The 14,844-nt window shown below is 36.6% G+C and overlaps 1 protein-coding gene across 1 annotated transcript in view; it reads right to left on the bottom strand.

Moving 5' to 3' along the window:
* Nucleotides 1-14,844, bottom strand: part of TTC6 (tetratricopeptide repeat domain 6) — a 190,640-nt gene that overhangs the window by 50,968 nt on the left and 124,828 nt on the right. Inside the window, exons 12-17 of the mRNA XM_057306418.1 lie at nucleotides 10,891-11,353; nucleotides 10,437-10,566; nucleotides 9,200-9,372; nucleotides 7,039-7,175; nucleotides 3,785-3,954; nucleotides 1,122-1,242 (exon numbers count right to left, since the gene is read on the bottom strand). Of these exons, the coding sequence (XP_057162401.1) occupies nucleotides 1,122-1,242; nucleotides 3,785-3,954; nucleotides 7,039-7,175; nucleotides 9,200-9,372; nucleotides 10,437-10,566; nucleotides 10,891-11,353 (1,194 nt within the window). The remainder of the gene's footprint in view (nucleotides 1-1,121; nucleotides 1,243-3,784; nucleotides 3,955-7,038; nucleotides 7,176-9,199; nucleotides 9,373-10,436; nucleotides 10,567-10,890; nucleotides 11,354-14,844) is intronic.

The raw sequence follows: 14,844 nt of genomic DNA, 5'->3' as shown, positions 1-14,844 counted from the left end.
CTTGACTTATTTTGAATTACAAGCTTAGTTTTTCTCAATTTAAAAGTTTTCACTTCAGGCTATCTTGCATTTACCCTGAGTAACAGAGAAACAGTAATATTCTCAAAGCCTGGGGTTAAAAATCCTCTCCACATAGGTATAACCCAGCATCTTTTCTATGTCGAATAGCTATATTTTTTCTCTTAGAATCAAAAAATTTTCAATATAGAAATGGTCTTAGAAATTGCTTTGCCTGATGCCTCTATTTCAAAATGAGGAAAACTGCATATGCTATAGCCCAGCTTCATTAGGAGCCTGGACCCTTTGCCTAAAAGACATCAAAGTTCGTGTGCCCATTTTTTGGCTTTTTTGCAACTGAAACTCTTTTCCTTCCCTTACTGGCTCAAAAATACCCAAAAGAAAACCACTGAGGCCATTACGGAGCCATTCTCCACGTCTTTCCTGAGTCAAGCTTGAAGTTTACCTTATATAAGCTAGGTAAACAGTCCGCTGGTTGGCATGTAATTGTCATGCTTTGCTACTTTTTTGGACACCTTTCATTTTAATGAATGTTTCATTGAAAAGAAAGGAAATTAATTAATTCTGTGTTTTAGAGCTGAGGTTTCTGACTAATGTCTGCAATTTTCAGTCTTTGTTTCTTCCTGAACCTACGTTCTAATGGAATTGGTTTTTTCTTTTGCTTTATACTATGCAAAATGAAGTCAGAGGTTCCGAATAGAGTTTCTTCCTATAGAGTCATGTGTTGTGCACAGCAACATCAAGCAGAATATTTTCTCATTATTTTAAAAGTTGGTGACAGTTTTTCATGAAGTTAACTTCAAAAAGCCCTAACCTGGATATCCCCACACTGTAGTTAATAACTTCACGTTGTCATCTGCAGATTGGACTCCTCTCAAATGCATTCAATCTCTAAAATTTGCAAAAGTATCTGAGGCAAACTGATGTTGGGAACAGGTCTTATTTTAGAAGTAGTCTTATTTCCAGAGGTAGTATTCTGTTTCTAAGATGGCTTTACAATTGTTTTACAAGGTTATTAATGATGAGGGGAAAGGGCTTTTTCTTTCATTTTTTTCTTAACTTTATACAAAAGTGAAATCAATAAGGATAAAAGGAAAACATACCTTTCTAGAGAAATAACAGTTTCAAAGTCACAGATTGCCAGCAACCAAAGTTTGAGATCTGCATAGAGTATGCCCCGATGTAGAAAACAACCAAGATTCTCATAGCCATCATTTATGAGAGCTTAAAAATAAAAATATATAGCTTATTCAGGTTCTGAACAAAAATATCTGAGTTATATTTTAGTCTTCACCCTTATTGCTTATTCTTACATTTTAACATTTTATAAAACACGTCTATGATGAGTGTATTTATTTGGTGAGTAAGAAATTGCATTCACATAAAAAATGTATGTGTTTATAAGTAGCAATGTGGCTATCAACGTTCAAAAACTCATTAAAACTGGAGGAAATCCTGAGGGTAATCTAAAATAGTCCACTCACTTCACAGATGGAGAGATTAAGGTGCAAAGGGGCTAGGTACATTGACCACAGTCATGCTGCAAGTCAATGGCAAAGATGGAATCTAATCTCTGATTCACTTCAGTGATGGCAGTCGGAAGGACATCCTTGCCCTTGATGGCCTGTTAATTATCAGGAGGGCATTGCCACTGGCCGTGAAACAGGCTCTGGTACAACTCCAGACTGGGGCAAATGGCAGAGATCGGGATACTACCCATCAACAAGGAAGCTCAAAAAGGCTACTCCAAGGCCAGCAGAACTTGGAGTTAAGACAGGCAACTTGACTATGCATGTCCCAAATAACAGGAGTGTGGGGCAAAAAGAATCTCCTCTCAGTTCTCCAGATGTATGTCTCTCATCTGTAACTGGTCTAGAGTTCATCTCATGTCTCTTCACTTACTAATTTTCCCTTCACTTTCAAAAGCATGTTAGTGAATTATATGGGTTTTCCACAATATTTGATCCATGTCTTCTAAGCTTCTCAGGCCCTTTCTGGCTAAGAAAGTTTTGCCAAAAATGAGCTTAGTGCTCACAGTCTGGGACACAAAGAGTCACAGTACTAGATTTTGGGAAGCATATCCAGTGTAAGCAATGATCACGCAGATTAAATAATCACATGACGGCAATCTGACTGCGCCAGTCACAGTACGCTTGGCCAGCAAGGAGCAAGTCAGCTGCAGTTTTGGTGGTTACTCTAGGAAAATTAAAAAATTCTTCCTAAGGAAAAAAATATTAGAATTACTTCACTTCTCTGTGCTTCACTTTTCTTCATCAGGGATGGAAATACCTACCTACCTCATAGCATTATTCTGCATATTAATTGAGACACCCTATATATAACGTTTAGAATGGTGTTTGGCAAGCAATAAAATGCCCAATAAATGTTAGATATTATTATTATTTGGAAAAATATCTTAGGGGTCTTTTTTGATTGTGGAAGATAAAACTCTTTAGGCTAGCCTATAGAAAAGGATTAAGGCCAAAAATCAAGCTTGTCTGCTCTGAATAATTAAATAATAGGGATTTTGTATTATTGTGATAGTCTAGAAAAGAGGGAATGAGGAGTCCACAACTTGGAGAAGAGGGAAGTATGAGAAACAGGCTTTTAGAGATGAATGAAGAGAAAGGAGTTTAGCCAGATGGCAGGTGGACAGGGCTGACAGAGAGAAATAAACTTCAAGGAAATAGGGGCGTGCCTGCCTTTCAAATTTAAATTGTCTCTGCTAAATTTATCCTTCGAACCCCAAGATGTTCATGAACAGTAACCACAGAATTGTGTGGATGAGCAAAAATGGAGAATCAATGGGAGAGCAGAAACTAGACGCAAAGATTAAAAGAGTATTAAACAAAAAATTAACTTAGTCCTCCCTTCCAAAAATCCTTGGAAATAGAAGGGAGAGCACCAGACTCCTCTCAGCACGTAAAATGGACTTTCAGAGTTATCTTATTTGAGTATTCATGGGAAGGGTGGCCTCGGAAGGCAATCACCTTATATTGCCTTCCTTGAGGAGCCATGCAATTCTCTTTATAAGAGTCTAGTTGTCTCTTAATCTCTAGACACTGCCCCACCTAGAATGATGGGGTCTAGCGCTTTGTACCCAGGGGAACACAGCCATGTTTGGAATGTTGGTCTCTGGCTAGAATTATCCCATCACATTAGGCTGATTTATTCAGCTGGGGACTGTTTACTGAGCACTTACTCTATGCCTGGAATTGTACTGGGCATATTTATATACCAAGAATATACTGATATAGGGTAAAGAGGAAATGGCCACTTCTAACTATTGGCATCCTATCACTAAGGATTTTCAAAGCTCATTTTTAGTTTAAGGGTTAAAAAACTCTGAATTTGACTAATCGGTGGGCTGGACCTATGGAATAGGACATAGCCCACCAGGAAAATTCATTGCCATTTTAGAAAGCCAACTAAAAAATAGACCTGGATTTCCAGAAATAACCTCAGAATTCAAAATATAGAAAGAGATGTCTTTGATATGATATTCTCCCATTGCCAAATTTACACACACATGTAAGTACAAACACATTCACATTCACTAAGAGGGCATACAGGAATACTTTCAGCTAAACCATTGTAGCTTGTAAATATATATGAAAATATATATTATATAAATATGTATTAACATATAACCACATGAAAATATACATAGCATATTAATCACCCCATGTTAGTATTACATTCTATGAAAGTGAACTGCTGAACTTGAGATCAAATTCCTATGTATGTGCAGTTGAAGGTGAAGCACCTGAAACGCTATAATCCTGTAGCGCTCTAAAAGGGCTGCTCTTTCTAAATAAGCAGGCTCTATAATACAAAGCTAACCAGTTATTAGGATCTAAGTGAATTGCAGCAGAAAAATCTTGAGTTGCTTGCTTATAAAATTGCCGTTTAAAATATGCTCTTCCTCTGTATGTCCTAGAAAAAGAAAAAAATTCACTTTACTATGTATTGCAAAATACACATTTTCTCTTCTTGGCAAACATTTACAACTAATTTTGTATTTGAATAACAAGTTGTGATTATTTCCACTTGTTTTCCAAAAAGTTGTGATGATGTTAAGAGCAAAAAAAAAAAAAAACCAAAAAACTTTTTATAAATAAATCAATTATACTTGCTTATTTATATATAATTATATGCTTAATAACATGCTATATGCTAATTATATGCTTAGTAACTTTATTATATTTCTTGCACTTAGCAGGGAGGTGTGTCAATAAAATAAATATGAGATTTGTTTATTTTTATTATTTGCGTACCCAAAATCTTAGACTTTAATTTATATAACATTGTTTGCTAGAAAAACCAAGTAATTCATTTTGAAGGAAATGGGTCTCAGTGAGTGGAGCTGTTAGATTTTTCCCTGGCACTGAAGATACACCCAAATAAATGGGAGGCTGCTTTACATGGATGAAATGTATTTCATCAATTGTGTGATTGGGTTTTATCTCTATTAACTTCTGACTCCAATTTCGAAATTATCATTGACCTATATCAATTCCTGAAAATTCTATTTTCAGTCATTTAATAATGTAAAGCAAATCAGCTTTTAGAAATAAAATAGACAATTAAGGAAAAAACAGGCATAATAAGCTAGCAGGTTATCTGCTGTGAAGAAGTTAAATCCAGTTTGGAGGGGGGAAGAAGGGGAGATAAAGAGATGTTCCAGAAAGTTATATTATGAAACCAATGATAATTTGGAGAAAAGAGTGCAGCCAGTATGTTGGCAGATTGGTAACAAAGGTCTTTCAAAAGCACTAAGCATCCAGAGGGGCACGTGGGTGGCTCAGTCAGTTAAGAGTCTGACTTCGTTTCTTTATCCCTTTCTTCCCATACCGATCTTCCTAGTTCTTATGTTCCAAAGGGATAAAGAAAGGGAGGATAATCAGAAAGGGGAATGAAGCATGAGAGGCTATGGACTCTGAGAAATAAACTGAGGGCTTCAGAGGGGAGGGGGGTGGGGGAATGGGATAGACTGGTGATGGGTAGTAAGGAGGGCACGTATTGCATGGTGCACTGGGTGTTAGACGCAACTAATGAATCATTGAACTTTACATCAGAAACCAGGGATGTACTGTATGGTGACTAACATAATATAATAAAAAAACATTAAAAAAAAAAAAAAGAGTCTGACTTCGGCTCAGATCCTGATCTCCAATCGAGCCCCAAGAGAGGCCCCACATTGGGCTCCACACTCAGCTCAGCAGGGAGTCTGCTTGCCCCTCTTTATCTCCCCCTTGCCCTACTCATGCTGTCTCTCTAAAATAAATAAATAAAATATTAAAAAAAAAAAAAACCTAAACATCCTGAAACCCAAGATATTTTATCCTGCAGCAAAAAGTTTTTTGCCCCATCTTTAAGAGATGTCTTATTTATTTTCTAATGAATACAAGAATTTTATATTTATTTTCAATTATTTCTCTTTGTTAAGAATAATCCTAATTATTTTTCAGCATATACATAATTCCAAACTTAAAATTTACAGAATGAACCTTTAGTAATATTTTTGTAAGACACCATTAAGTCATGTCAATTCTTCAAACACACTGACTTTTACATCTTTATCTTATTTTGTTTCCACTGCCTCATACGTCAGATCCTCATCAGCTCACACCCGTGCTACTATTTTACTCCATTCCTAGCTCTAGAGTAATAAAATTTATCATCAGGTAATAAAGATCTCTTTTCTCAAAAACTTTCAACAAAACCCTATCGGCAATGGAAGGAGACCAAGTTCTTTAAAGTAGCATATAACGTCTTCCATAAGATTGTACCATCTTACAATACCTTGAATTAATCTTCTTGTTCTTCTCCAACTAATTTGATGCTGTTTGGTGCAAGAGTTCTAGCACCGAACAGTTAGCCAAGTTGTGAGTGCGAAGGAAAAGTTCTTGAAGGAAATTAAAAGTGCTACTCCAGTGAACGCATGAATGATAAGAAAGTGAAACACCTTATTTCTGATATGGAGAAATCTGAGTGGTCTAGATAGAAAACCAAATCAGCCACAACATTCCCTTAAGCTAAAACTAATCCAGGTCAAGGCCCTAACTCTCTTCAATTCTGTGGAGGCTGAGAGAGGTGGGAAGCTGCAGAAGAAAAATCTGAAGCTCGCAGAGGTCAGTTCATGTGGTTTAGGAGAGAAGTCATCTTCATAACATCAAAGTGCAAGGTGAAGAAGCGTGCTGGACATAAAAAGAGTATCACCACATGATTCTACTTACATAAAGTTAAAAAAAAAAACAGCCAAAACTAAACTAAGAGTGTTTAGGAACACATACTAATGTGATGAAACTATAAAGAACTACCAGGACATGATTAAAATGGAAGCCAGGACAGTGGTTACTCTTTGGGGGAGGCAAAGGCACAAAGGGGTATCTAGGCTGCTGGAAATGCTTCTTGACCCGGTAATCGTTACACGGGTATTTACACTGTGATAAGTCATTAAGTTGTACATTTGTACACTTTTCTGGATTCATGTTTCATGTTACTATAAAAAATTTCAATCTTGAACAAATTGAGTGAAAAAATGAGCAGGTATGACTATATACACATTTTAAATCTCTTCAAAACAAAACTTAGATGAAAGGAAAAGCAACAAAATGAGAACTGTATTACGCACCACAAGTTTGGAAAAACAAAGTTTATTATTGAAGTTATAATAAGATATTACAGAAATCTATATAAACAAATCTCTGTGCTCAGCTAATAAAAAGGATATGAAAAGAAATTTAAAGAAAAAAATGTAGGCCAATATTTTAAAAATTGATAATGTAACTAGCATTTAGGAAATATAAATGAAACAACTCTAAATTGTCACTTTATGCCTATTAAATTACCCACTACTGTTAGGATATAGGTAAAGATTTTCATTCACTGGTAGCAGTGAAAATTGACTTCACTATTTCTAAAGAGCTGTCTGATGTATTTCAAGCAATTTTCTTTCCTGGGAAGGTATTTTTTAAAAATAATAATTTCAAAAATCACATCTAAAATAATTCTTACCTGGCTTGAGAATTTTGGGGATCTATATTTAATAGAGCTGTAAAATCTTGTATGGCTGAAATCCAGTTTTCATTTTCATAGTAAAATGTCCCACGTTTCAATAATGCATCTGTTCTTTTGGGATCATAAAAAATACACTAAATGGGGGGGTAGAAAGGAGGCACAAAAACATATCACATAATGAACAAACAAAAAGCACAAGAAAAGTATATAATCTCATAGCAAATTAAATGGACAATTACATTTTTTAACTTCAGATTACATAAAAGCAAACTAAGATGCCTAAACTTTCAAATTTGCATTTAAAGACCACGTTTTTAGAAGCACCTGGGTGGCACAGTCCATTAAGCATCTGACTCTTGGTTTCGGCTCAGGTCATGATCTCAGGGTTGTGAGATCCAGCCCCAAGTGGGGCTCGCTCTCTCTCTCTCTCTCACAAATAAATAAATAAATAAATCTTTAAAGACCATGTCTTTAGGAAGATCATTTATCATCAAATTCTAAAAAGAGAAGGTTTTCTGAGGGAGGAAAAAAAAAAACAGCATATATAAGAAGCCAAGGCTTTTGCCCACTGAAATTTTTACTGATAAAACTTCTTTGGAGCGCTTGGGTGGCTCAGTCAGTTAAGCATCTGTGTCTTGATTTCGGCTCAGGTCGTGATCTCAGAGTCATTAGACCAAGCCCCGAGTCGGGCTCCACAGTCAGAACAGAGTCTGCTTAACATTCTCTCTCTCCCTCTGCCCCTCCCCTTGCTCTCTTGCATTCTCTCTCTCTCAAATAAATATATAAATAAAATATTTTTAAAAACAAGATATAATAGATCACAGCATTTATCCCAATTAAAGATGATACATATTAGACCACATCAAGGGTGACTCAATCAAATCAAATATGTATTAATCCAGTCCCTAAAATGGTGAGAAGAAACGAATTGGTATTGGTTTATTCATTTCACATTGACATACAAGGCAAGAGCAAACAGACTAAATCATTGTATAATCTGTTGTAAACTCCTTGTCGATTGATAGTGGCCGGGGGGGGGGGAGTGAAGCACAAGGACTATTGAGTATTTTTAAAACAGGAGGGAAAAAAAAAAACCTGAAGATTTTGAAGCTTGTTTGACCTCAAGTGGCTGCATTAGTCAATGCATGGAGGAAATGAACAAGAATAGATATTTCAAAAGAGATTTTTGGTCACTTCTAATTTAGAAGTGACCAAAACTTACAATATTCTCTTGAAGCAAAAGAATGTCAAGTACGTGGTTAACCATCATGGATTAAGAAACAGGGCAGTTGGGAACATGGAAAGCTAAATTATTTCAGTAACTTCTAAATTCGCAATCGTACTACAAACTAGAATTTAGAGTGAAGTCAGGAGATGAAGATTGCAATTCTGCTGCAATCGGGGGAATATTTTGTCTGACTCTAGCCTCAAAGTACAGTTCAGCTAAAAGTTTACTTCTTCAAGGGAATTCCCTGATATTCCCTAATATAAATATATAATTAAATATCCATTTACCCCTCCCCATCATCTTTATTTCCTTCATGGCACTCATCATAAATTGTAACTATGCATTTATGTATGTATTTATTACTTAGTATCTGTCCTTCAAACTATAGGCTCCATGTAAGCAAGACACATGTCTGTTTTATTCACCAACATTTGTCCACCACCTTGTACAGTGTCTTAGTCGATAAATATTTGTGAGTGAATGAATGAATGAGCCAAAGAGTACAGCTTCTTGAAGAGCAGATAGCTTTGCTGCAGAAGAGAATCAGCCATGTCTCAAGAGTAAGAAGTGGAAAATAATTTTCTCTTGTTTGAAGGGAAGAAGCAATTTTCAAAAGTTTCTCTAACCACTATTTCATGCTTCAAGAGGAGAAAGCTGGAAAAGTCATGGCTCCTCCCTCCCAGAGTTGTCTCAATGCTCTCACACCCAACTCTTTGACATTAATTCCTTCATTCACTAATAATTTAAAAAATCATTGACATAGTGTTAGTATCAATTGCAGTAATGAGTGCTCTAGATACTAACATACAATAAATTCGTTTTGATTATATAATGTATATGAAAGAATTTCAATAATTTGCTATAATATCAGGATGAGAATATCATTATCTAAAATATATAAATGTCAGCATTATATGTAATGCAGCTTACTTTAGAAAAGTCATCAATGGCCAGTACTTTGTTTGCTATTTCATACATCTCACCCCTCCTGAAATATATGTCAGCATCCATGGGCTTGCACTTAATTGCCTGGGTATAGTTTAGAATCGCTAAAGTAATGTCTTTTCTTCTCCTGTAAATTTCTGCCTTTGACAAATATGCCTCTAAAGAAAATTAAAAAGGTAAAATTTAGTGTTACATTCATTTTATTAACTATGAAAATTTTAATCCTTCTTCCTCTAAAAATGGAGTCTTAGAATAATGTTTCTCTACTACACTTTCTTTTTTTTTTTTTTTAAAGATTTTATTTATTTATTTGACAGAGATAGAGACAGCCAGCGAGAGAGGGAACACAAGCAGGGGGAGTGGGAGAGGAAGAAGCAGGCTCATAGCGAGGAGCCTGATGTGGGGCTCGATCCCAGAACGCCAGGATCACGCCCTGAGCCGAAGGCAGACGCTTAACCGCTGTGCCACCCAGGCGCCCCTCTACTACACTTTCTTAACCATTTAAGGGTTTTTTTTTTTTTTTACTTCAACAATGCAGAACTTGCTCTCAGAGGCTGATAAATACTCATTACAGTTAAAAGCATTTTCAATTTCAGTTTTAAGTAACAAAATTTACCTTTTACCTTTTTGTATATCTGAAGTGTTTCATACTCTTAATGTTTATAGTAAAACAAAAATTTGTGGACTTTGGCAGAAATAGGCATAGATCAAAAAATATTTATAAAGCTCAAGTTATATTCTAGGGGTACGTTGTGCATGCTGGGGATACAAAGATGAATGTGACATTTTCTCATTCCCAAAAAGTTCTGTTTCCTGGTTCCATTCAAGCAGGTTAGAGGATGGTACCTAAAGGCAAATGTAGTTTCCCTCCTACTAAGAAGTGTTGTAACACTACAATGTTTCAGAGATTTGTGGTCAAGAAGAGCTTTATGAATCACTTCTATAACTAAAATTGTTAAATTTGTATCCTTCTTGTGCGATGAGCAGTAAGAAACAAATTTATTATAATGCACACAAGGACATTAGCCTTTCAAGCCATGATGAGTATTTTGAAAATAAGTGTAAGATCATACAAGTCCAATATATACAATGCAATTTAACTTTTAAAAGCTACAACTATTTTGGGAGATTTGTATCTATTAACTGATATATCTTTATAACACCACTAAATGACCAAAGCTTAGGTAAAGATATAAATAATATAACTGTGTAGACAACCCACCTGCATTATTTTTATTATATTTATTTATATAATTCAAATCATCCAAAGCTTCATTAATTTTATCTTGAAAGAGATAAATGAAATGTCGGTGCCAATAGGCATTGAGAAACAATGGCTCCAAAAATATAGCCTAGAAAATATATGTATAAATTCAGTTAAAGTTGTTTTATTAAAGGAAAATATCCTCTCAAATAAATTTCACAAACACTACTGATCCCAGTGGCTTTCTATGTATATAGTATAAAATGATACCTTCCAATCTGACAAAATGTAGTGTTTTTAATATCAATTATTGAAAATGACAATAATTATAATTTCACAATCCCACATGTATATTACAAATGTTCATGGTTCAAAATTCTAGTAGAAATTATTATATAAACTATTACATAGAGAGGATTATAATTATAAGTGTAAATTGTTGATATTGTTATTTTGATTAAATAAAACTTACTTCCTGTAGATCTTTCATGGCACTCTGTAACTTTCCCAGTTTCCTATAAATAGCTCCACGCCTACAATATGCAAATGCAGGATATTTTTTCTTATCATTTATTTCTTTAGTCAAGGTCTCCACTTCAGATTCATAATGTTTGATAACTTCTGGAGAAAGACTAGACTTCAAAGAATCACTCAATTCTATTTTTGGTGGTTCTTCCATTCTTTCAGACGAGCCTTCATGGATAGATATTTTAACAACTTTCTTTTTTGTGGTTGTCTTCTGATGTTTATGATGAGAGAACATATCAAGAACCCATGTTCGAGGGTTACAATTTTCTGGAATTCCTCCCTTACTTTGAACAAATTCATCAAAATTTAAACACATAGGTAGACTGGGACAAGGAAGTTTACGTTCATATAATGGAACTTTGAGTAAATATTTCTTCTGTCCAGGAAGGATTCCATGAGATGTTGATCTAGTTATTAAAAGAGTGATTTTTAAATTACAGAAATATAATTATTTTTATAATCAATAAATTAACTCAGCCACACACGAAATTACTATTCCTCAATTATTAAAATAAAATCACATGCTATTTTTATGCAAACCAAGTCCTTCTGTTATTCATCAAAATTGTAGCACCATATGAAGAATCTATATAGAAACTCTATAGAGTTTATGAAAGCAGAAGATTATTTTCTAAAGATGTAGCCTTCTTACCGTACTGAAATAAGGTGTTGATGATCCTTTCAGATTTAATTTACACCGCTGCCCCCAACCAGAGAAATTACAATGGGGAATTAAGGAGGTAAACTGATGTAAGAAAGGAAATGCCATCCAAGAGGTTGGAGAGCACAGGAACTTGAGGAAATGGGAAGAAGGAAAGATTTAACTAGACAGTAAACTACCAAATTAACGTCCCAGACTTCACCCTTCTTTAGCAGACTATGAAATAAGAGAATACCTAATCTGCTTTCAGTGGACATTTCCACCTCCACATTCATCTCTACCCTTCTCTACTTTGCCCTCTGCCTGGGCAATTAATCTGTATAGACTATATCCATAAAATCCCTTTTTCTCTGTCTTCTAATTGGATATGTCCAATTAGAAATCCCAAAGAGGAAAGGAGGAGAGTGAAGTCAAGGTATTTATTCCTCTGGCTCCCTCCTGAAGGGTCGCCTCAAACTGGCTATGATCCTTGACCAAACATCAAGTGACCAAAGATCACTACTTTTTTTAAGGAAACCCTTTCTACACAATTCCTCTTGAAGGTTCTAGTAATCACTCCTACTTTTTGTCCTCTCAGACTTAGGGTAGAAAATGGCTCTCTTATTTTTAGCCCTAGGATACTACATTATCATTTGTGGTTTCCCTGCCCTGACATCTTTGTAAATTGTCCCTTTCTTATACTTTCTTCAAATTATCCTAAATTGAGAATGCTCTTTACTACTGGTCCCTGACTGATAAAATAATTGGTACCAGAGGTAGACTCAGGAAATACACACAGAGAAGGCTCCTAGGATAAACTTCCTGCCAGGATAAAATAGGACACAAATAATCCATGGTAAGTGGTCCTATCGAAGCTCCTCAAATTATCACCAGTGTTAGCAGGGGATGGTGTTCAGGTGAAAGGCAAGGCATTAGGAAATCAAGTAGCTACCACTTACTCATGAGGACAACAGTAATGATTATAAAAATTGTGGAATCATTTTACTTCAGACCAAAAGAGAAGAACAGTACCTATTAAATACCCAAATTCCCTAAACCTTGTATGCCAAGGTAATGAAGCTACTAGGAAAGTAGTAAAAAGCTGAACTATAGGATGTGAACATTTGAGCAAGTATGAATGAGACTGACAATTTCGAATCTCCAAATTCCACTCATCTGCTCTTGACAGAAGAGACTGGTTGAGGGACTGTCATATTCCCTCTCTGAGAGACTCAACCCTCTCCTGTATAAATATCTTTCGATGACTACACTGACACATTGTTTCATATGCTATATCAAATCTAATTTAAGCACTCCCCAGAATCACTCAGCTGGGATCTCCTGAACCCTCTCTTGGAGCTACAACTATCACCCATCAGCCTTCTACATTCCTCCTCCACATAGGTGGCCTTGGATCAGTGGCTGCTAGCCCTAGCCTGTGCAGCCTTGCTAGAACTTCCTAGCATACTCTGAGTGATCCCCAAACTTTAGCATCAGTCACCTGGAAGACTTGTTAAATATAGATTTCTGGTGTAGATTTCTAATGAGATTTGATAGACAGAATTTTTTTTTAAGATTTATTTATTCATTTGAGAAAGAGAAAGAGAGCAGGGGAAGGGGCAGAGAGAGAAAATATCCAAGCACACTTCTGTTAAGTGCAGAGCCCAATGTGGAGTTTGATCTCAAGACCCATGAGATCAGGACCTGAGCCACAACCAAGCATGAGACGCCCAACCAACAGAGCCATTTAGGTGCCCCAGGCACAATTTGAAGTTATAGGGATCTGTGGCAATAACTAAATGACTGCAAGTCCTCAGAAAGTGAGGTAGGTGGGCAGCCTGCTAAGGTGTTCTTTGACTTACACAGATGAAAAACTTTCAGGTCTTCTGGGCATAAGCCTAACCAGCTATTGTGGGGTTTTACAACCTCTTATGCAGCTCTCAGACCTCAGCCAGTTCATATCTAAAACCTCTCACCTGACGGGAAGGCCAGACCAGGTCCTGCTAAGGAAGGATCTTGCAATGTGGCCTTGATGCATTTAATGAATTTTCCCCAAAAGTTTCCAAAGGTCTAGGAAAGAGGAAACACCCAAACCTTCTGGGAATTATTAAATACCCTAAATTTATACTGATCCACAGATACCCATTGTGGATGCCACTGAAGTCAACAGCTAAATTAGGGAATTATGAAAGTCAAGTGATATAAAGAATCTTGACCTGAAACCATCTAACGAAATCTAGTGAGACATGGAACCGTCCTGAGATAATTTTCCTAGTACCAGAAAGTGTAGTAGGAATGAGGGGCGCCTGGGTAGCGCAGTGGTTAAGCATCTGCCTTCGGCTCAGGGCGTGATCCCAGCGTTCTGGGTTCGAGCCCCACATCAGGCTCCTCCACTAAGAGCCTGCTTCTTCCTCTCCCACTCCCCCTGCTTGTGTTCCCTCTCGCGCTGGCTGTCTCTCTCTGTCAAATAAATAAATAAAATCTTTAAAAAAAAAAAAAGAAAGTGTAGTAGGAATGAATCAACGTAATAACTGCATAAACTATACACTGAAGAAGATAATAGTGGTAAGGAACAAGTGGAAATCTCTGTAACTGCCCCATTCCATCCTATACCACCATACACCAAGACAGTATATCAAAAGCAATACCAGACCATTGGGGAAATGACAGATTAACAGCACAAGGAAAATATGTCATCTACTGCTTGTGGGGGAAATAAATTCTGCTTCTCTTGGCAGCAGCAAGATGGGCCAAGAAAATCAGACTTGAGACTACAGATTCACTTTCAGGAGCTAGTCAAGTTTGGAAGTTTTGATAGTGGAAGTCAGGACCATGGCCAGTTATTCTAGAAGGGGAAGAAGGCAATGCATTCACAGAGATAGAAGAGCCAATAGCAAAAGGGCTGGCCTGGATCTCAGATCAAGTATGTTACTCAATCCTGGAAAACAGAACACTGGCAGAGATCTGAGAGGCTAACAATTCACAGAAGTCGAGGTCAGAGAGAAGGCAACGAGTACAAGGGAGTCAAGGTGGGCCAGGAGCCATGAACAAACACAGCTTCCTGATACATCAGTGAGCTGCTGAAGGAGGTCTCTGCTAGTCCCTCATTGGCTGGTCCACCAGTATTGTACTCAGAGACCAAAGCAGAAGGAAACTTCCAGAGAAATGGTGAAGCAAAAAAGTTACTACAGACACATGGCATCCTGCCATGACCTAGATGAGGGGGCAGGCAACGGGGATAACCTATAGTAAATGGAC

The sequence above is a fragment of the Ursus arctos genome, unplaced genomic scaffold (assembly GCF_023065955.2).
Source record: "Ursus arctos isolate Adak ecotype North America unplaced genomic scaffold, UrsArc2.0 scaffold_37, whole genome shotgun sequence".
NCBI classification, from domain to species: domain Eukaryota; kingdom Metazoa; phylum Chordata; class Mammalia; order Carnivora; family Ursidae; genus Ursus; species Ursus arctos.
The sequence above is the reverse complement of the archived record's forward strand: the minus strand, read 5'-3'. Positions and strand labels throughout refer to the sequence as shown.